Below are 22,064 nucleotides of genomic sequence, written 5' to 3'. Positions count from 1 at the left end.
TAATTTCCTTCCTCTCGTTTGATGACGCTAGTCGCCTAAAACCTGGATGTAGTTTTTCGCTAACATTAGCTATTGTCACACGGACTAAAAGGCGAGAGCTCTGAAATGTCTCCCACGACGTCCAACCCCGAATGACTGGTGGATATTCTTGAGAAGGGTGGGGAAAATTTATCTTAAATGTGATTGGCTATCTGTCTGTCTCTGTCGCGCGATTCAAGGAAGAAATGATTGGCTGCGTGGCGACTTGACGTCATGTGTTGTAACGGCCTGATTAGAACCAAATGCGAGGAAGCGACACCAAACCTGGGACACGGCAGAGAAGAATAGAAGCGTGTTTCATAACTATGGCATGGATATGTTAGCGAAATGCTGAAAGCTGGTTGTTGTTGCTTTCTTTCCAGGTCAAATTTTATATAAAACAGTCCGATTTCATTTAGAAGGGTGCAGGAATACTTTCGTTTTTCCGATTTATCGATCACGATACGTAACAGCATTGTGTATGATCCCTTAGTCTATTCTAGAGAATTGTATGTTCATCAGTCGGTTTCATGATTTGCCCTATAAATCGAAGTATCTCTAGTGATTCATTTGGTAAAAATCACAGAAACGACCGGGCATTATGCTGAACTTGTTGCTTTTGTGAAAATACATGCTTGTTGTTGTGCGCAATGAATGCGCAGGGCTGTCGTTAACGCCATGATAACAGTTGACAAGTAGTTTTATTCGATGGACTTAAGTGTATGAGTCAGAAATTATGTTTCCAGGAATAATCTTTGTATTAACGCAATTTGAACAATTCATGGAATTTAAACAGACTTGTTCTGAAGAGATCTGTGTTAGAATCCATTTGCGGAGGGGGAAGTTGGAGCACGATCTCGTCCATGACGTAATCGGCACGAGATTTATAGAATTTTTGGTAGCTACCGTGTTGTCGATAATATATCATTTCGGTATGCGGCATAGGTTATATCTTCCGCTTAGTCAACAACGTAAATATATTAATTTCACAGTGAATTTCGCTGTGTCTGAAAGTTTTGTAATCCAGTTTACCCCGAGTTTTACATCGTTTTCGAACGCCTGTGCTAAACAAATGTCAAATGGTACATCGTGTACTTGACGGTTGACCAGAAATGGAATGGTGGCGTAGAACAGTTGGCCTTTTGCTCAACGTATAGGTATTTAAAAATGGATTCTTTTACAGTATAATCGAAATAAAAGAAGCAACGTAGCCGCCGGAACTACTCTTTCCCGTGGAAGAATATTCTGGGTTAAGATTGTGTTGTAACAACAGGATAACCTTTGTTCGACGGCCTAGGCGAAACACGTGACGACATATCTGGTCTATGGAACTCCATTCAGGGTATCCTAGCAACCGTGTGAAAGCGAGGCTGCGCTCCACAATACCGCTATTGTGCTCGCCGAACAGGCGACATACCGATACAGTCAGGTCACATGGTGCACGTTGCATACAAGCAAGGAAGTCGCCATTGGCGTCCGCCAGCGGCCACTTGTCACCTTGTTTTTCACCCCCAAGCGTTCCCCAGGCACAACTGTTACATTTCTGTGCTAATCCGACTATTGTTCCGTTAAATCATTTCTACAACATATACTTCCAAATGCACTTTAACATTTTTTGATTTGTTTAAACGGAAAGGCACTGCTACCTAGAAAGAGGGTTGTGATACTTCACGGCTAGGACTGTACTTGGAGGACAGACTGGACTGAAATCAATGTCATAAGAGAAACAACTAAAACCAGAGTGTGATATTTTTAGGGTACAGGCAGCATTAAAAGTCATACATTTAATAATGAAACAACTGCAACTGTTAAACAGTCACCTTAAATTTATATTAATGTGCAAGAATGTCATTTTCCCATCACTTTCATAAGAATTTTATCATCCATGTTCTCATGTCACTAGTAGTGTTTCACATACAAGCATGTAAAATGCTACAGTTTTTCTTCAGCACATCCTTTAAAAATAGAGCTGGCAATAATATAATGAAGGCAAACAATTCTAACAGCAAATAAGACAAATCTAGGTTTTGGATAACTGAGGGCAATGACCAACTTTTTGTTTTTGTGTGGCAGCTCCTCCTGGACTGCAGACTGGCTCCCTATGCAGTAGAAGGAACTGTACACACTTCATGCTTTTTGTTTCTGTAGGTACCATGAATGATCATGCACAATCCTCACAACAAAAATCAGTTATATTAGGATGTAGTGAAATCAGTGCCACACATCTTTTCCACAAACTGTATCATGCAGCAGCCTTGTAAACACACTCCCTATCAATAACATTAAATGAAACATGTCAGAGAGGCCAGTAACAAAATATTCTTCCCTAAACATGAGAATATGCAGTTTAAGAAGTCATTTGAAAAGAACAACAGAAAAAAGTAACAAAAGGTTGAAGGTGCAGAAGGACAGCCATTCAACAACATGAACTCTTATCTGTCAGCATAGCTCTTAATGTCAAAAATGTATACATAACAAAAGTTTCTTTATTACATTTACAGGGAGATAAAAATTCCAGTTTTTAAAGGTTTGCCAGTAGAACAAACTGGATCAAGACTTACACTAAGTACTTTATTTCAACAATCAACATATTTAGGTATTTTTCCTTCCCATTCCTCCAACGAAATAATTTTGACTGAGATGAGAAATGATCATAAATGTTTTAGCTTTTGACTTTAAATTTAATTTGATTAATCTTTTTTCTTTGCAGAACTTCTTTCTTAATATAAATTTGGACAATCTGTTTTACCTAAATTTAGGCGTCACACTTTCTAAAGCCAATTCCTTTCAGTCAGCTAGAATGAGCTGTAGAACCAGTCCTTCTCTTAAGACTTATGCAGCATTCCTTTCCTATAACCTCCAGTCCGTGGTCTGGAAAGGGGGTAGAATAAAAATGGCTGAGTCTGGTGTATGTTTTTCCTTTTTTTTTTTTTTTTTTTTTTTTTTAAACACTGTTGCATGTAGAGACCGTTGTGCTCTATCCAGCTGCTGCCCTCTGCTGCCTGTGTGCCAACACACCGCAGAGCTGCACCACCCCGCTCATTTCCTTACAGCAACTTTAAGCTCCCAGTCACATTGTTCACCATCTCCTCTTCGCCAATGATGGACAGGACGGTCCGAGAGCCAGACTCCACCTACCCAGGGCCACAAGCAGTGTTCACATTTGCATTCCAAACTTGTTAAAATGATCTGCTATCTGCATGTTATTTACATACTTTGCATATATCATTTGTACAGGATTTTTTTAAAAGTGTTCTCTTTACAGTAGCAGACACCAGTAATGGAGAAGCAAAAAACAATCCATAATATTTTGTCTAACTGAAAAAAAAATTGTCAGATTTGAGTTTTGCATAAGAAGCAGACGGTGATAAATGGCTCACCTGAGTCCGTCCAGCATCCTGAACCAGGTAAGTAGGTAGGTTAAGACTCATGGCTAAAGCCTGGAGCTCCAGCAGATGTGCCATATTAGTGGCCTGGAGAACCACTTTCTTTGCTCTGCACATCACATTCATAAAAACAAATTAAATCAAAGTCTATATACCATTCCCCAACTTCATCTGGTAAATTTCAATATCTGGAGGATACAAAAAAAAGAGATGTGCGTGTCTTTTTGCTACAGGGTCTCCCTTTCCAAGAAGCCCTTACCCAGCATGATCCCACTTCCAGGCCATTTCCCTCCAGCTGTTTTTCTCCTGAAGGGCCTGATACAAACCCACTGCAGCATGTCCCACTTGTGCCGCCACCTGAGCATCATACACAAGAGCTAAGGCAGTGAAGTCCAGTTCCACAGTTCTGGTAACCAGACAGTCCGAATATGAAATGTGTAATACCATAATTACTAGAAAACAATGTGTTCTAGACAGCAAAACATACATGTAAAAAAAATACAGGAGGTCAAGTTTAAAATTAACTTAATTTGCCATTTCCTGTTGAGTACCAGACAGCGAGGCATGTCTGAGTCCCACTACTTTCCACTGGAAGGGTAGACCTTGAGGTCACAAAATTAATAAAACAAGTATAAAATCAAGGCAACACCAAATGAAGTACAGCACTTAATTGTTTTGTAAGAGAAATTAGACATTTTCATAAATCATATATCTGATTGCCCCAGTGAAGCTAGTCGAAGAAAGAGCGAAGAGAATTAGCTCAGTTTTTAAGCGATGGATATCTAATAGAACAGACTGAGCCATAGTGAAAAAGTACCAACCTTTCCCACGCCCATAGACAGGTCCATGTTTACAACAAACACCATCTTGTACGTCAAGTCCTCATCCCCTTCTTCCTAGAAAAAGAAAGGTTACGAAGTTAAAACGATGACATTTACAATGTTCAGACGTAACAGTGGAAACTAGTAGCAGAGCACCTCATTTTCTAATTTGTTGAAGTAGTAGATGGCCGCTTCCTCGGCAGAAACGTTTCTGGTGTGTATTAGGGCCTGGAGAAAGGAAATGAGTATTAACAGACCTTCGAACTGACCCAGGGCACATAAAAAACAAATAAATAATCCACTATTGTTAAAAGTGCAGAGCAGAAACCGTGATTTGTGAATTCAAGATGGCACGCTGAATTATAACCTTTCCGAGCAGAATTGCTTAAGCAAAAACCAGCCTGACCGGAAAAGTGTGCACTTTACCAGGTATCGGATGAATGAGGCGAGATGTTCGGCGTCGAGTGATGTTCAGCGCTAGACCGACAGTTCGCATACCTGTTTCGCCGCCTCTTCCGGAATGTCGAGCTCCCGTAACTGCTGAAGGTAAACGGGGTTCGCCTCCTGGGAGCCGACGTCCGGGCCGGCCTGTTCCGAGGCCTCCATCGCCTTCGCTGCAACACGGACACAGCGCGGATATTCCATCGCGTTCAGACAACGACACCGCAAACTCTTTTCGAGAGCCTTTTTTTCGTTTTTATACCTTCGTACAGAGGGGCCTTGGAGAAAAGCACCGGCCAAATGCGGGCTCATCTTTACGTGGGGTTTTAACTTACGTTTATTCGTACGACTGGCACCCTCCAGACGTACGACCATTTGCACATTTGGGTAAATTAACTGGGGCAACTCAGGACAAGTACCTCATTCGAGGTACAAGTGGAGATCGGATTCAAACCGTGGTCCTTTAACCTAAAGGGCAGCGACTCCAACCGCTACACCACCTGCTGCCTACTTTTTGCTCTTTATGCTTAGATGTGTGTGTACACATATTCCTCCTATAATATATATATGTATATGGGTGGTGGGTGTGTGTGTGGGGGGGTCTGCAGTCCTGTACAAGATGTAATGCATATTTCTCAAAATGGCAGACATCCTCACATGCAGAAAGCAGGGACAGCACAGTGCTCACCACTCATATTATTTATATGTGATTTTGACAGATTTAGGTATGAATACTAAAAACATAAAATGAACCTAAGTGGCCTATTCAAACGTTTGTGTAAACTGAACTTGAAGGGAAAAAAAAAAAAAAAAAACAAACAGCACGACCATCATCATGTAACATGAATCAGAGACGGCTAAACCGGACATTTTGACCTTCTTCTCATCAAAATTGCCGTTGCCTCGCTGACTACACTCACATTTACTCATTTTAGCGGACCCGTTCGTCCAAAGCGACGCACAACTCGGACAAAACCAAGACTAAGCGCCAGACTTTAGCCGAGACGGAGTGGTACAGACGCGCAAAGGCTCCGCCACGAATCTCAGGTGTCACAGCGAACTTAACAACTCCCACCCCGTGAGGAAAAAGAAAAAAAGGAAGGAAAAAAAAAAAAAAAACGCGTCGTTTTATTTGCAAGTGGGTGTAGGAGGCGCGTGAGGAGCTCTCCTCACGGTCTAGTGTATTTCAGCGAGTCGCGTGTCGTGTGTCAGTGCGGCCCGCGCTGTCCCGCCAGCTAAACGCACTCGAGGCGACCAGCAGCAGCAGCGGCGGCGGCGGCGGCGGCTTAAGCCTTAGCGACGATCCGCAGTGCCGGACCTCGACGACAAAGCGCGCTCCCGCCCGCGGAGCTTCGGACTCTTTCACAGTCGCCTTCGCTTCGTCTCGCGCGCCGCGGCGCATGCATTTCCCAGTACCCTCGGTTTGGCCACAGGCCGCTCCTACGAACCTGAGAGAACGTGGCGCAGCTCGCGAGAAGCGCGGCCTCGGCTCGTGCTGAGCGGAACTGCAGACGAGTTAAGCCGCGCCGCTTGCCGGCTAGCTAGCTAGCTCGTTAGCTAGCTCGCCCGCTTCGCTTTCTTTTTCCTTGGCACCGATATATTTAGGTATGGGAGCAAGACGAAACGGTGAACGCTGGTGTTTCGTGGTTTGAAAAATCAAAGCGAGAGTGACGCTCGAAAAGCCAGGCTGTTACGCAGAGGCGATCAGTCCATCTTCGGGTGTTCGCGCTCCCTGCCTCCGCTGTGTCGGTCGGGCATTAGCCGCGGCTCGCCCTCCTTGCCCTCGCCCCCTCCGCATCCGGGTTCGGCTTGGAATGGCCGTCGCGCGGAGAAGGAGCTGCGCGACCCGTCAGCTGCTCACTCTGACTTCACGCGTCACACACACACTGGTTCACATGCGGTCCTTTTTTCTAGAACGCGGGTTGTGCGCGAACACAAGGCGCCGCAGCATCCCTTTGTCACGCAAAATAGTTCGATTTCGGGTTAAAGGCTATTTGGCGACACTGACGTGAGCACATACCGCCACCTGTTGGGGACAGGGCTGCATGGCGTTTTCGCGTAGGACGACGGGACGCTGCGGGACACGTCTAAAGGGGGAACCTCATACACAGCGAACCATTTATCAAGCAGCATAGATATATTGCATATGAATAGTACAAGTAAATATGTTGGGGCAGCAGGTAATGTATCTGGTGACAGCTGTCTGAAGTTTGCTGGTTTGAATCCAACTATGTATCAACGCAGCACAAGTATAACAGTACAGAGTAAAAAAGAAAAAAATTTAAAAAACCCACCACCAGGTTAAATCATTGTGAGGGTAATTCTAGTTGTTTTTCACCTTAATAATCATGTCCTCATCGTCTCTTTCACATGGTAATCAACCTGACGTACATGGACCCTCGCAGCTTCCGTAGCTTTTGCAGCAGAGTAAGAGCAGAGTGAGCAGGTCTTGGCGCGTTTAATTATCGTTTATTTCCACTCCGCAACGGAGGAGTCCTTTTTTTTTTGTACCTGTTCTAGGTCCGACATTTTTAAACTAAGGACTCGGGCTTGTGACGGGAAAACTAAACTGCCGCTTCAGGTTTCGTGTTCGGACACAACGTTTCACGCACATTATTCGTTTAACGGACGCTTTTCTCCAGCCACTTCCAATGATTAGCTAAACTAGTACTGGGTGTGTATTCAGTTGACACCTTCAGCCAGTATTTGATACCAATACACAACTCTCTACAAACGTTCTCGCTTTAATACAACAGGTAATGCAACACATACACACGACGAGTCCTTTAGAGTCACCTGTTTGCCAGAAATAGAAGAAATGTAAGTGTGGGAGGAAACCAGAGCACCAGCAGGAAACCTGTAGTAGCACAGGGAAAATATGCAAAAATCCCACATCCAGTCGCTCAGCCCGCACACTAGAAGAAACCGGCATCATCTGCCGTTACCCATTTCCATAAAAACGATTGTTTCCGATAAAGAAACATCTGCTTCCATAAAAGAATCTGTGGATTGTAATAAGATGGAAAATGCTCTTTTTTTTCCATGTAAAAATATCAGTTGTTCTTGCACATCCATTTATCAAAAATGCAGATTGGCACTACTCATTCACCACTGATGACCTACTGGAGGATTGTGGTGGTCTGGAGCCTATCCCAAAAATACTGGGCCTTGTACCAGACCAGTCCATCACAGGGATAGTCACACTCACACATTGGTCATTATAAGTTGCCTGTAGGGCATCAATTAGCCTACTGTGAAACTCCAGTCTTTGGACTGTAGGAGGAAGTGAGAGGAAACATTCGCAGATACAGGGAGAACATCAACTATTTACAGACCAAAACGGATTTGTGAAAAAATGAAAAGTTATCAGCATCTTTTATGTTGTTTTTATCAATTGTGTCTTAAGTGTAAAACTATGGAGGTATGGAAACACTGATTCACAGACTTTAGAAGATCTGAAGTTGTATTTGTAAGTTGAGCAAATATCAGAAAACAGTATGAAAGAAAGAGCCAGATTCAGTAAAATTACCAGTCTTTATTATGTTACCATCTGTAGGAATTTTTCTTAAACAGGTTTAGTAGCTACAAGTCGGCCTTATGAAATCATTATTTACAGTGATATTAACAGAGAATGATTCATTTGAGAAACAAACAATTTTTTAAAAAAAAAAAAAAGAAAAAGTGTTCCCCGCAGAGCCTGCTCTACATAGTTCCATTAGTACATCCTACCAGAAGAGTTACACTTTCTCCCTTCAAAGTTCCTTATTTTTCTATTGCCATTTAATTTTTATAGACAAAAACTAAATGGAAAACACAAACCGTTCACTTGGGGGGGGGGGGGGGGGGGAGAATGTTAATGTGTGGCTTATTTCATTTCAGCATTTGAACTCATTTCCTTAATTATATTCCGAGATCACTTCAGTCAACCCTGCACCGGAACTGGCATTAACCAGAACAAATCAACACTGTCAAACACCGATTACTCGTCACACGTCAGTTAATAGTAAACTTTAACATGTATTTTTGTCCTGAACATTTTTGTTAACCATTAAGACAGATTTTTGAAACAAGTCTAAGCCAGTATACGGTTTTCATTTGGTCATGATTCCTTGGAAAAGTAACAGTCTCTGACTCATAAAACCAAACACAGGAGAGGCAGCACCCATAAGGCATGGGAAGATAGAGGGGGAGGGGTTACTACACTGTAAATCACAACTATTCTGTGCCTATTTAGACACACGTAAAATGTCCTCCTGGTACACATAGCCATAATTTTTAATTATTATCATTTCATTTGTTTTATAAGAATTGTGGACACCAAATGTGCAATTTAATTCCAGCTCTAAACTGACTGCTACAGTAAAGGTGCTCTGTTGACTGCAGGTCTTACTTTCAATCTGTCATCTTCTGACATTTTTACAGGACAGTAACAAATATACAAAACACTTCTGTTATATTACAAAGCCATGGTAACAGTATTTTTATACATATCCTTAAAAGCATGTCATCACAGTATGCAACATATGACAAGATTAAATTACTGCTTATTTTTAAAAATCTAACTTCAATAAATAACTTTAATACAAGAGAGCACAATACACTGAGTCCTGTGATATATATATATATATATGTCATATTTGCTCGTCTCTCATACTGACAGGGGGGTGTGGTGGCTCTGGGGTTCGAGTCCTGCTTGGGGTGCCTTACAACGGACTGGCGTGCTGTCCGGGGTGTGTCCCCTCCCCCCCTCAGCCTTGCACCGTGCTACCGGGTTGGGCTCCGGCTTGCCGCAAACCCGCTTAGGACAAGCGGTTTCAGACTGCGTGCGAGAGAGATGGTAACAGGAGAGCCTCATCGCAGTGCCTGCCTGATGCGCTTTTGGGTGTGATGAACACTGTTTCAGCAAAGGCCCGGCCTCTTTCGAACCATTTCGCTGTTCTCTGCGCGCCAAAATATTTGTGCAGCTAACCGGATGAGAAAATGTTAAGTGGTGTTTGCAGCACAGTGTTGAAAGAAAACTTGTACCTTAATGGGGAAAAATAGATAAACTTGCTGCAATTTCCAGACATCTAGAAACTGCATAAGATTAATAAGCACAGAAATGCAACCTCTAATGTACAACTTGTTAAAATGGTGAAAACATTCCTCCAGTGACTCTTACCAATAAAAATCAATAATAAAAGACCTAATAAAAGAAAAAGGCTCATATTCTTATACACAAAGGTATACGGTTTAGCAGATGATACTCATCCATACTCCAATAACTTTGTACTGGTCTAAACCCAAATCCAAGTACCTTTACTACCCTTCTTTAAAAAGAAAGCAAGCAAACAAGTTTTGTACAATTTCTGGGGCTTTCTAATATAGCAGCCTCCCCCCCCCCCAGCCAACCATTTTGAGAATAAACCAGCAAAAACACTGGTAACACTGAATGGATAGAACTGATTTCAAGGGACCACACTAACCTAGTGGATGATAAATTAATTTTTCTCCAGCAGTTTTAATGTCACTTTTTTAGTCATCCTTAGCATAACATATCAATTAATTATGGACAAGAAATCTGATTCTCGTTGCTGACGGAAAAGCCCCTAGCCTAACTCATCCATAATTACAGTTACTTGTTATCCATTCTTGTTGCACCAAAAGAACAAACGGAATAAGCCGTTCACTCAAGCCCACTGTCTTGACTGTACACGTCATACATTTTTTAATGCCTGGACGGATATCAGCAGTGTAATGGCTCCAATGAGAGTGATGGGCAGCTAAGATTACCTATGGGAACATTAAAATCCAACTAAGGTTTCAGTGTAAAATGTATCTGAAAGAAAACGTTCCACACACACACTTAAAAATGACAACTTTCTGCAAGTCATTTCTTGTGAGAGACTTGATTTTAAAAAATGTAATGCAAGTCAGGACAAGAAGCCTGACTTCAGACTACTGGAACAGTTCTCCAAGAAAGGAGTGCTGGTGATGCTGCTTTATGAGCCAGGCTGGAATGTGATCTCTTGGATCTGAAAGCAAAACTCAAGGTCCTCTTCTTGCCCTCATCTGTTTCTCAGGACGTCTCCTCTGGCCATATTCATTATACCACTACATGAAGCAACAAATGCAGATTACAAAGAAAACTGAGCATATGCACCAGTAACGCCCGAAATACAGTCATCAGCAATAAAATGGCCTGACATCAGCTAGTTCAGGCTGAAAGGTATGAATACTTCCTAAAGATGCTAAAAATTGGACCGGCAACATTTCGCATGGACGTGCATCACTTACTGACAATGGGAACCAAGAATTGCTCATCTGAAACTCTCGTCTTTTTCCTACTCTGTTTCAACCTTCCTTGTGCAACATTAGTGCTGTGTTGAAACGTCATCCTTTAATCAGTGGAACTGAAAAGCTCTGGAGGAATCTGAAGGAATGTCCCTTTGCATCTTGCTAGGTTCCTGGTTTCTATCTGCTCTCAGAGAAAGTTAAAGAAAAATGCAGGAGGAGGCAGGAGTAGGAACCGCCCCTGCCCTTGGCTCTCGGAGAGCTCCTCGTTCCATCCGTAGACCATCGTGGTCTAGAGCAAATAGGAGAGGATCATGCTTCACCTCTAAATTCCATTCCGTCTCCTGCTTGTGCCTCCTCAACTCCCTTCAAACTACCTCCTCCTCTTCCCATGTCAGTGCTGAGGCTCCTCCTGCCTCCCCATCACAAGTCAGTCACTTTGTTCTCCACAGCTGCAGCGATCTGCTGGAGCCTGTAACCCAGCTGCATCTTCTGGGCAGTGGTGTCCTCCTCTAAGGCAGTGATGATCTGAGAGAAAATGGGAATAATATATGCACCCTTCAGACAGGACACAACCAGTTTATCTAGAAAAAATGGTAATACTCAAGAAAGAAAACAGCTTGTCTTTGTCATTGTCAGTAGTGATGTAACACATTCCCTTTGGTAAGAGCCACAGGTGTCTCCAGAGTGCAAATCCAAGGGTTGGAACTCACCTGGTCATAATACTTGTTGATGTACTTGTATAGCTCATGCAGGGCAACAAGGTAATTCAATTCACCTGAGTAATTCTGAGTAAATACAAAACTGATGAGTTACATTATAAAGCAGTCAATTTCATGCATTTTTTTCAGCTCCAATCCTAACGATAAAAAACCAAGACGCAGTGGAAATATTTCAAACAGCTGCTAATGCCAAATGTTCTCATAAATCAAAGAGCTCTGAATTTTATACAAGGACAAACTCATACATAGCAGATGGAGGAAGACATTCTAATTTAGATAAAGCTTTCTGAATTACAAAAACTGTATATAAAAAAAAAAGCTAAGTAACAATATTTTCTTTCTAAATGCAATGCATGTAACTTCAAATAAAAACAGGATATCGCTCATGTAATCATCTCAGAATATATTCTAATAATTACCTATATTTGGCCATTTGTGTTATAGTTCTTTAATAGCCTACAATAAGCGTGCGGCTATAAAACTGTTTTTAAAAAAAAAAAAACACCACCTTATCAGGAAGTTTACTGAAGGTAATAATACTTGAAATGTAAGTGCATTCCTTACCCTGGACAACTCTGCCAGAGCAGAGTTCATCTCCTGGTCACTAGCAGAAATGGTCTGTCTAATATCTGCATAGTACCTGCAGACATGGGGAAGAACCGTGACAAATGTGTTGCGATACGACAGCACTCGTGATAGCTGGCTGCAGTTTTCGGCAACACAACGACCATCGTCTGGATCTATGACTCGGGCGAGTTCTTATTGTGATTTTTCTCCTTTGTCTGCAGCTAGATATCTGAGCCATCACTGGAACTGGTCCTCCGGTCAGGCTCCCTTTTTACTTTCCCTGCTGGTGCCTGCCTGTCCACCTACGAAATGACCTGCAGTTCCATAGTCCCCCTTGCCCGACTCGCTGGCCATTTTGACAACGATCCTCACCTCTCCACCATCTGCTTGTACCGGGGGATGTCTCTGGCATACAGCAACTTGTTAATAGGCGAGTCCTTGAACCAAACAGGTGGAAACAAAGTGAGCTCTAAGGAAGGTACAAACGCACGTGTGGTTCTGCTTAATGTTCTCTGCTCAGCTCACCCTGCCAAGCTTGTGCTCAGCAATGGTGCAGGAGTCCATGAATGTCTGGGCGATCACAGATAACACGGCATCCACGTTGTCCGAGGCCTGAACGTCAAAAATGAACTGCGGGTTCTTGACGATGTTGATCCAGAACCTCAAAGGCAAACTTGAGCAAAAAAGCCAATTGATTACGAGAGGAGAAAATATACAAAAAAATAAAAATAAATAAACTTGGTGTGAAACACTGGCAGATACACTAGCACTATTCTTACGAAGTCTAGTCTGATGAAAATCTGAATTATAGAGTTTATTGGTAGTTGGACATTGTACATTCAACAGCTAAGATTTCCTACCTGTTGGTTTTCCATATGTGTATCGTCTCAGAGTCTGAGATGCCATGATGTGTAGCCTGGTCATCCAGTAGGTCAAAGAAGTATTTAACAGCTAAAGGGACAGGTCGGCTAGTGCTGAGGATCACCTGGAACAGGTCATCTACAAACTTTTGCAGCGTGCCCTGGAGTAAAAATAGAGGAATGGTTGACTGGTACAGGCCTTCCTGAGCTCTACTTTTGAGCCGAACACCACAGGTCCTTCCCAGAAAGCATCCCAGGACCACTGTGCGTATTGCAGGGTGCATACCTTCATTGAGAGCAGCCGGGTGAGGTAGATCTCAGGGATGGCCTTGGCTCTTTCCCTCTCCCTCAGGCTGCCACGCCGGTGCCTGGGCAGCTCTGCCTCTTCACTAGCCTTCACCAAATGCCACAACCTCACCCCGCCCTCATCCGCATCCTCCAGCATGGGTGTCTCTGTGTGGAGGCAAGAGGTAGTCATAAGGCTGGTGTCCGTTTCCCCTTGGGGACACGACTGTAGCGCTAGCAGCACCCTGTTGGGACGCGGCACTTGCGGATTCCTGCATGGACAAATCTCTCTTGTACAGAGAAGACAGACAGGCTAGGTAACTATACAATGTGGAATGTGATGTATATTTTGATGCACAGTAACTTACTCTCTCCTGCCACATAGTCGTGGTTATCATGGTGGATGTGCTTGCTGTGGCGGGGAACCAATGCCACTGTGGCACCATCAGGCACCTGGAGACCAAAACAAAATTGTGACAGGTCAAGGAGGACAACAAGCAAAACACAATGAGCCGTTCAACGTCCATTTTGTGTCAGATGAATATTCAACAGCAAACTTATTTTACTGTTCATGTCTACTTTTTGGTCACATGAAGAGCCAAAAGGATATATATGCATGTTACATTTTAGGCTTGTTATTTCAAAAAGGTGGAATCAGTTCCAAGTCAGCTAACATCACTCAACTAGATTTCACGGGACTTAATTTGTCAGACTTAATGGGGGGTGCATTCTGACAGCCTTTGTCATTAATTGATAATCTCCATTTATGAAGCACAGGTATTTAATACTATAATGTATTCATTAAGAGGGGGCACGGTGACGTGGCAGGTTTGGCCGGGTTCTGCTCTCTGGCGGGTCTGGGGTTTGAGTCCCGCTTGGGGTGCCCTGCGACGGACTGGCGTCCCGTCCTGGGTGCGTCCCCTCCCCCTCCAGCCTTACGCTCTGTGTTGCCAGGATAGGCTCCGGTTTGCCATGACCCTGTGTGTATGTATTCATTAAAGAATATTGAAAACTCACTTTTTTCTTTCAAACAATTGTAAATAAAAAGTAACTTGAAGGGAATGGCAAGCAAAATGGTTTGTAAACAAAATACCTAAAAAAAAACAAATTTGGGTGCCTTGCAGCCAACCATTGTCTCCGTTCTATGGCCAACTGATGGTGCCATAGAACAAAGAACAGACATCGTTAGACATTACAACCAAATGTCAAAAAAAAAAAAAATCTAAAGAATAATAGGGTTCATGGGATGGCTGTCGTAGGTCCAGATGGTCATAAGTTGATACTTCACAACTTGAGGACCACCTGTGCTTAAATTACCTAGAATGACATCATAATTACTCTCGTGGCAGCAGGAATCTCATTTCTGCCCTTTCTGGGACTCTGGGAGAATGTGTTCATGAACAGTGATTTGCCAGGACTCACCTTGTAGTGCTGCAGGGTATTGAGGCGCTTCCATCTTCCCTGAACCACAGAAGTCAGATCTTCATCTGAGAGGATTAGATGGCCTGCCACACCTGACCGCCACTCTGAACATGCCCAAACACAGAAGTACAAGAGCTCAGCTCGAGAACACATTCAGCTGGATTGCAACATCGAAATGCTGAAAATATTTGCGGACTTTGAGAACAAACCCAAAACTTCCTAACAAGGGAAGCTGTCAAAACGCAGGCAATAAGATCCAAATTCTTGATAGGCTTAATAACATTCCTGCTTGCTAGGCCAAGAAATAAGTACTTCTTGAGCTCACCCAGGTCGAGGGAATCTGTATGTGGCCGGTGGGAGAAAGGGGTGCCTTTGTAAACTTGGTCCAGAATCTTCTCTTTCACCTGTGTGATAGTGTCGCAGTCCAGCACTTTTGCCGGAACAGGCTGTGCCTCATTGTCCATACCTCCCTGCATCAGCACATTCAAGGTCTGTCCAAATACAAAAAGATTCAGGCAGTGAATTAACCTTCAACACGCCAAGGTGCTATCAATGTCAAATATGTAACAAGGTATTCTCAATCCAAGATCACGAGCTTAGCGCAAGAGAACTTCTCTAACAATTTTAAGGTTGCACACAAGAACATGGCACAATTAATAAAATTGTCATGTTCCTGCCCAGAGTGCCGTTATCCCGAAAGTCCTAAAACAGCATCCGGGGGATTTTCTTACAAGAGTGTGGTACTCTATGTCCTCTCGGAGCAGGCGGTTGTCATTCAGGGTGTACTTGGCCTTCCCCGTCACAGCATCCACCGGGCCTTTGTCCACTTGGTGCTTTATGGCCCTGAAAAGCATGTAGAGGGACTCGCCTGCAGAGTCCTGCACAGAATGCATTGGAGGTTCAGATTGTTTCTACCATTCCCACAAGGCTCATTTCCATCAGTAAGTACACGCAGTTATAGCCTAAGACTCACTCGTAGAAAGGCGTATAAGCAGATGGACATCCAGTTGGTCAGGAGTTTCTCTACCACTGTCTCAGTTCTGAGAAAGAGCAGATGTTATTCAGTTACTTCACACACTGTAGCACTTCACTACTTAATGTTTACTCATTGTTTATATTAGTGCTTTTAAGAAAAATGCCAGTCACAGCCCTTTCACTGAAATACCTCTGCTCATCATCTCTCACCTTCTGAGCATGAGCTTGGGGTTCTTGGCCACGTACTGCTCCACCAGGTCATTAAGCAGGGTCTTAAGGATGTCTGTGAAGTATTCCAGTTTGCCGTGCAGAGCCACAGTCAGCAGAGAGGCTACATATGCTCTGTCCCGTGGCGAAAAGGTTCGCTGGCTCTCCAGGGTATGGATGAACTAAGCAAGGTCAACAGGCAGTTTATGTATTATTTCACCACATCATCATTGAAATGCTTTCAAGATACCGCTCGTTGATGTTATGTTAATCTTTCTGTGAAATGGACCTTGCATGCAATACAAAATCGTTACACTGCTGACACAAGGAGCATTTGCCAATCTAATGAGGCAGAGCGTTCTTTACCTTGGTGAGAAAGAGCTTGCTGTTGAGCAGGTTGGACAGCTGCACCAGGCCCTGCTCTACAGTCTGCCGCCGGCACTCCTGCACGTCCAGGTCACGGCGCAATGGGGACTCGCGATGGCCAGGAAAGAATATCCGCTCTGCATACATGCGGTAGTCCAGGAAGGGGATCCCAGAGCCAACCAGGTCACTTGACATGTCCATCATCTCTGTCATGAGATCTGCGGAAGGAACACGGCACAGCAAATGTCATATCGTATCTATATCTGAAATTCAACTAATCAATTTATGTCAAATACGATTCAAGAGTTGCACTATCTGATGAAAATTTAAGGCTACTGTTTAACCAAAGCAAAAGTATTTTAAAATATTAGCAAAGACACGTTAAAGAAATTTTGTTGCTGCAAAGCATCCTTTTTTAAATTGCCCTTCCCTAGTACTGTACCAGTGAACTCCTTCTTGCAGCGATCTCTCACACTGGTCTCGAGATTCTCCAGCTGAATCTGGACTTTCTTGTAGTCCCTTAGGGCCTGTTTGCTCTTCCTCCTGAAAAGTCCAGATTAAAAATAAAAAAAAAAATGCTGAAAAGTGCTGTCACAAAGGTTTTAAACCATTGGTGTGGCCCAATTCATTCATCTGTGTATTATTAAAATAAAAAATAAAAACTTATGCTATCCACAACATAAAAAGCCAAAATGAAAGGTTTATTTTTGCACCTGTAAATGAGGACAATGATGAGCACGATGAGGGCGACGATGGAAGCTCCCACCCCTACGCCAATCTGGGCTTCCAGGGGAAACGTGGACTGGCTCTGCGTGTCGTACTGCACCTTGCCCAGTGAGAAGTTCAGGTTCCCCATTTGGACCTGCTCAGTGACAGCAGATTAGACATCCATTATCATCCAATACAGCAGGGGTCTGTGCATTCCCCCCCCCTACTTTTCAAATGTTCTTGTGTAGTAACACCTACCTGCACTACTTTACGATTACAAATGTTCTGCGCCATGTGCTCGTCTCTTTTCGCTCACTCGTTTGGGCCGGGCTGGGCTGCGAGAACTCACCGTGAACTCGGGGAGGGAATCTGTTCCCTCTCGTTTCTTGCCAAGGCCCGGTGAGGGCTGCTGAGGCGGGGGTTCACAGTACAGGTGGTTTCTGGTAAGGGTCTTCACAGAGCACACGCCCTCCCCAATCATGGCCACCACCTCCTCCTTGTAGATCGCCAGGTCTAGGTTCTCACCCTGGGTAGAAGCCAAAGTAGGAAAAGGGGAGAATCCTTGAGGCTACAAGTCTATTCCTAGCCACCAAGTCATATCAAAGTGAGGAGCAAGCCCTATCGCCTTGAAGAACATGCCTCCTACCTCCACAGAAATGACGCTTCCTGGTTTGTAGCGGAAAGGCGTGTTGGGATCCTCCTTGTTGAGCGGGTGCAAGATGGGATTGAGCTCGTAGGTGAAGTCGCTAGTGCTAATGGATCTGAAGTCAAAGCGTAGGTTGTCTAGAAGAAAGTGCACTTGGACTCGAGCTTGGTGCACCTGCGTCTCTACCGCAGGTGTCCTGCACAGGAGCAGCGTGCTGCTGTTCACATGGCACCGCTCCTCAAACTGCAGCAGGACATCAAAACACCAAACTCTACCTTCAGCTCCATTACAACAGAAGATGTTGTATTTCAGGAATAAGTCATGAAAATGTGAGCGTGGCCAAACTTAAACAAGCCTGTGTATTGCAAATGAATCAATCAGCAAGGTGATGTGTGCTCTTCAACAGGAGGCGTGTGAGCTTCACCGCTGTGCGCTACTATACATGAAGAGGCAAGCTTGCCTGTTTCACTGAGCACAGGGTGCCTTGAGGACAGTCTGCCTCTGGAACAATCCGACGGCGCCTCCACAGGAGCCTGCCCTGGTTCCCAGCCAGTCCTCTAGGACTCCTCCTCCTCCTCCTCTGCTGAAAGGACTCCAACGGTGACACAGTCACCTGAATCCGAGGCTCCTGGACCACATCCAGGTTGTGTCCCGAAACGTGAATCATCCGCCCGCCACTGAATAGACAGCGAGTACAGGTGGTCAGTAATGCACACCTTGGTCATGGGTACCATAGCAGGGCTCTTTGTAACCAAAAAAAATACCAGCACAAGTTCATATCCTTAACTGCGACCCTACGTGATGTAATTTGAGTACAAATTAAACCAATAATTGAAACACATGATGTGATACAGTTCCCGTAGACAAACAATAAGAAAAAAAATTGAGCTGATAATCAGAAAGCCACAGGAAAACCTACCTGAGGAAACTCTTAGAAGGGGCAGCTTGAGTGATGTTTGGATCAGAGGTGTAGTAGTACGCTGTCCCCTGCAGGTGGCGCTCACTGTTACCGTAGCGCACAGTTACTTTGTGAGCCCCTGTGATGTTACTGCTACCAGTCACACACTCAATACTGTCTTGCTGGATCTCTGATGAGCTGAGGGAAGCATATGAAAGGAACACAAAAGGTTTAAAAAAAAAAAAAAAAATTAAGAAATTTCAGCTCATTTATGGGATGCAATCTATGAAGAGTACGTGGGCACTCACATGAGGCATGGCACAGTCCCAATCACCACGCCGATCTCACCGGTCCTCCCTGTGCGCAGGTTTCTTCCTGTTAAGGTCAGAGAGGTCCCTCCTGCCTTGGGACCTCTTTGTGGGGACACTTTCTTCAGCAGGGGGTCCTGAAACCACACAGTGTCGGATTACGGAGTGACAGAGAAGGCCTAACGTGCTCGCTCAGCCTGTGCGGAGTTTGCATGTTCGGGTGGGTTTCTTCCTGGTGCTCCGGTTTCCTACCACATCCCGAAGACACGTGCATTTCGAGTGAATTTTTGACTCTTAAATTGCCCATAAAGTGTGTGCGTGTGTGTTTCACTGGCCTGTACATGAGTGATTCTCTATGTAGGTAGTATATGAGTAGCATTGTAAGTCAACCTGAATGAAAAGGTGTGGCCTAAATACTACGCGATATTCATTGGATGCCGCTTTGGAGAAAAGCCTCTGCTAAATAAATAAATTAAACGCAGATCAACCTCCTCCTTCCTCATTACCAGGTAACTGAACTTCTGGCTGGAAAAGCCATATGCTCCACCGCTCACTTCTACAGACACCTGACCGGTTTTCTCTTCACCGCTGCCTGAGGTTTCACATACGATCCTGTGGGAAGACAAAGCCACAGAAGCCGCACTCACTCCTCTGCAAGAGAACGGATCGACCAAACCAAGAAAGCGTCAGTAAAGGAGAAAATGTCAAACCTGGAGGAGACTTCATATCGGTTAGGGATCACCGTGCAGGGGATGCCAGCCACGGTGACAGAATGCTGGATGTCCTGGGCTTTCTGCCCCAGGTTGGAGCCAGAGATAGTGATCGCCGTGCCCCCCTCCACCAGGCCGGACAGAGGTTCAATCTGCCGGACCGAGAGAGCGCGTGCAATAACATTTCGGTTCAAAGAACCTTCCGGTTTAGCCTGCCACAAAAACCACGCCTTCTATTTGTGACACCGCCGAAAGCTTCTTTACAGAAGCGATGCGCAGTTGAGCACGATCAACTCACGAAGTGGATAAGGGGTGCCGGGCAGGTCTGCTCCACTCGCTCCGTGCAGGAGTCCCTGTGGAGGCATTCGGAGCGTGGCCCACCGCACCACACGCAGCCATACTTGCGGTCCGCCGTGTGGCAGCGGCTACAGTCCGATCGGCCCACCGAGCAGTTGTAAAGCGTCACTGCGACAACAAAAGAGAGGGAGCCGCGGCCGTATCGGTCAAAACGGACGTCTCTCGCGTTGGCCGACATTTGTTTACCGCCGCGCCTTTCAAAGAACGGACAGCCGTGTCCCGGTGGTGGCGGGGGGCCCGGATGCGGATGCTTACCGTACAGGCTCTTGGAGCTGTCCACGTGAAAGGCGTTTCTCCTCTTCACGTACACCATGGCATTGTACTCCTCGACAAAGGCGGAGTACGAATACTACGCATACAAACACAGAGAACCGGATTCATTTAGCTGCCACGGTCACAACGGGAAACAAAACAGGTATGAATATTCCGAACAGCATCAAAGTAGTCACAGATGGTCGAGTTACAAATGCATGACGCAAACATATTCCATTTTATTATTATTTGCATTTTTCCATTTTCCAAAATTTGCCTGTTGCTGAGTAAATACCACCTGTATTAATGTTCCCAGCCAATCGACATTAGTATAATGCACCAAAACACAATAGGAGGGAGAGACTGTCTAATTCAACTGGCTTCTACGGGGTTTAAAGCTTCTGCGTGGGGTTCCTAAGCGTCGATGATCGGTGACGAAATGACCGAAGCTGCAAATGTTTCCGGGACGAATCGGTGAACAAATAACGTTGCCGAGATCTCCGTCGCTTTGGATAAGTGTGCGCTAGTCTCCTAAACGAAGGTGAATAGGAGTTTTCAGACAGAACGTGTTTATTTTTAGTCATTCTACGTTTCAGCCTAAGGAAAAGTACAAGTGTAGGTATATAGAAGGCAAAAAGTGCTTACAAGGTGGTAAGATAATCAGCTGACAACGGCGATATTGTGGTGCAGCTAACAAGAAGAAGAACCTAACAATTTAACAACAATGTGATAAATATTCAACTTTAGTATTAAAATACATCTCATAAACCTATTTTTATTATAGCTATACTCTGTCATTTTCACAGAACCTAACCTTTAACCTGAAGGATATATGCACTTTTACTCTTAGTCACTGAATAAAAGTGTGACTTTGAAGTTACAAACAAAAATGACAGATTTCTGGTGCCACTTCTGGTATTCCAGTATGCCGTTTCATCCATCCTGCATTTTATGCACTTACTCGAGGGATGAACATCGGGGCATCAAGTGGAAAGTAACAAACTAAGTTTAAGAATCACATGTCTGCAGCTATGTCTCTTAACGTAATGCACAAATTGTATTTTTGCCGAGATGTACGTCGCTTTGGAGAAAAGTGTCTGCCAAATGAATGAATGTAAATGCGGATGTATTTTAATATGTGGAAAGCATTATTACACCGCACTTCTATTAAACTTCTACTAGAACAATCATCCAGTTAGTCGGCACGGTAAAGACGAAGTTCCGACCCGATGCAGCTGGCAGGTGATGTAGAAGAGCGAGGAGTCCGTATCGTCCATTTCTACATATGAATCGACCACAACCGTGCGGCCCTCGATCACCAGGACACATTCGTAGTCCAGCTCTGTGTCCTGGGCATAAAAGAGAAAACCACAAGCTGCATTTATATTACCGGTTGGAGGTGAGAACACATAATGGAAGAACCAACACAGAAGAAAGCATATAAACAGAAGTCAGTTACCAGGAATCATCTCAGATCCACCACTGAGATTTGAGGAGTCTTACTGAAGTTTAAAGCTGCTGTTTTACTGTTCCTAACCAGCTTTGTCATTGCAGTGCACTGGTACCCACCCACACTCGCACAGCCGAACCACATCCCTACCTGGAAAAGCTGAAGGTTGCGTCCCATCAGCGTGATCTTCCTGTCCACGTTGACCGGCAGCAGGGACGAGCCTTGTACCGCCTCCACGCAGGGGCAGGCGGACTCACCCCACACCCCAGAGAAGCTGTCGCCTGCCTGCACTCACAACATACACAGCGCCCTTTAAAAAAAATCCCGCCACCTTTCTGTCATATCCATCCGCAAGGGGTGGCCTCAACCAGAACAGCAGCAACTTAAATGAC

At 44.5% G+C, this 22,064-nt stretch overlaps 2 protein-coding genes across 5 annotated transcripts in view; both read right to left on the bottom strand.

Annotated features, from left to right (window-relative positions):
• Positions 1–2,242: 2,242 nt before the first annotated feature.
• On the bottom strand, positions 2,243–6,683 carry LOC108918408 (probable peptidyl-tRNA hydrolase 2). 3 transcript variants are annotated; one of them, XM_018725582.2, is made up of 7 exons: positions 6,115–6,683; positions 4,724–4,839; positions 4,382–4,453; positions 4,226–4,300; positions 3,664–3,761; positions 3,399–3,513; positions 2,243–3,152 (listed from the first exon to the last, which is right to left on the bottom strand). In XM_018725582.2, exons 2-7 carry the CDS (start codon positions 4,829–4,831, stop codon positions 3,066–3,068), a joined length of 555 nt encoding a protein of 184 aa, XP_018581098.2. In that variant the 5' UTR covers positions 4,832–4,839; positions 6,115–6,683; the 3' UTR covers positions 2,243–3,065. The 3 variants fall into 3 exon arrangements, with proteins under 3 accessions (XP_018581098.2, XP_018581096.2, XP_018581097.2); XM_018725580.2 differs by lacking the exon at positions 6,115–6,683 and adding an exon at positions 5,985–6,108; XM_018725581.2 differs by lacking the exon at positions 6,115–6,683 and adding an exon at positions 5,587–5,731.
• Positions 6,684–9,426: 2,743 nt separating this feature from the next.
• The window catches only part of plxnb1b (plexin b1b), a 61,711-nt gene continuing 49,073 nt past the window's right edge, over positions 9,427–22,064 (bottom strand). For both annotated transcript variants that reach the window (XM_018725578.2, XM_018725579.2), the window contains exons 12-38: positions 21,823–21,957; positions 21,449–21,571; positions 20,226–20,319; positions 19,912–20,078; positions 19,614–19,765; positions 19,410–19,515; positions 18,904–19,040; positions 18,617–18,793; positions 18,158–18,374; positions 17,698–17,940; positions 17,401–17,577; positions 17,057–17,205; positions 16,786–16,886; positions 16,344–16,561; positions 15,981–16,159; positions 15,769–15,835; positions 15,527–15,673; positions 15,121–15,286; positions 14,796–14,899; positions 13,742–13,826; positions 13,375–13,541; positions 13,089–13,249; positions 12,754–12,901; positions 12,601–12,665; positions 12,226–12,301; positions 11,653–11,727; positions 9,427–11,467 (exon numbers count right to left, since the gene is read on the bottom strand). In XM_018725578.2, the coding sequence (XP_018581094.2) occupies positions 11,363–11,467; positions 11,653–11,727; positions 12,226–12,301; positions 12,601–12,665; positions 12,754–12,901; positions 13,089–13,249; positions 13,375–13,541; positions 13,742–13,826; positions 14,796–14,899; positions 15,121–15,286; positions 15,527–15,673; positions 15,769–15,835; positions 15,981–16,159; positions 16,344–16,561; positions 16,786–16,886; positions 17,057–17,205; positions 17,401–17,577; positions 17,698–17,940; positions 18,158–18,374; positions 18,617–18,793; positions 18,904–19,040; positions 19,410–19,515; positions 19,614–19,765; positions 19,912–20,078; positions 20,226–20,319; positions 21,449–21,571; positions 21,823–21,957 (3,741 nt within the window). In that variant the 3' untranslated portion in view covers positions 9,427–11,362. The remainder of the gene's footprint in view (positions 11,468–11,652; positions 11,728–12,225; positions 12,302–12,600; positions 12,666–12,753; positions 12,902–13,088; positions 13,250–13,374; positions 13,542–13,741; positions 13,827–14,795; positions 14,900–15,120; positions 15,287–15,526; positions 15,674–15,768; positions 15,836–15,980; positions 16,160–16,343; positions 16,562–16,785; positions 16,887–17,056; positions 17,206–17,400; positions 17,578–17,697; positions 17,941–18,157; positions 18,375–18,616; positions 18,794–18,903; positions 19,041–19,409; positions 19,516–19,613; positions 19,766–19,911; positions 20,079–20,225; positions 20,320–21,448; positions 21,572–21,822; positions 21,958–22,064) is intronic.

Source organism: Scleropages formosus, chromosome 22, assembly GCF_900964775.1.
Source record: "Scleropages formosus chromosome 22, fSclFor1.1, whole genome shotgun sequence".
Lineage (NCBI taxonomy): Eukaryota > Metazoa > Chordata > Actinopteri > Osteoglossiformes > Osteoglossidae > Scleropages > Scleropages formosus.
The sequence above is the reverse complement of the archived record's forward strand: the minus strand, read 5'-3'. Positions and strand labels throughout refer to the sequence as shown.

What these genes read in the sequence shown, in the direction of transcription:
- LOC108918408 (XM_018725580.2), bottom strand. Translation starts at nt 6,072, where the DNA reads ATGCATGCGCCGCGGCGCGCGAGACGAAGCGAAGGCGACTGTGAAAGA. An exon ending in GAGCGCGCTTTGTCGTCGAG is followed by an intron (nt 4,840 to 5,984) that starts GTCCGGCACTGC and finishes TCCGTGTTGCAG; the next exon opens with CGAAGGCGATGGAGGCCTCG. An exon ending in TGGAAGTGGGATCATGCTGG is followed by an intron (nt 3,514 to 3,663) that starts GTAAGGGCTTCT and finishes TGTGATGTGCAG; the next exon opens with AGCAAAGAAAGTGGTTCTCC.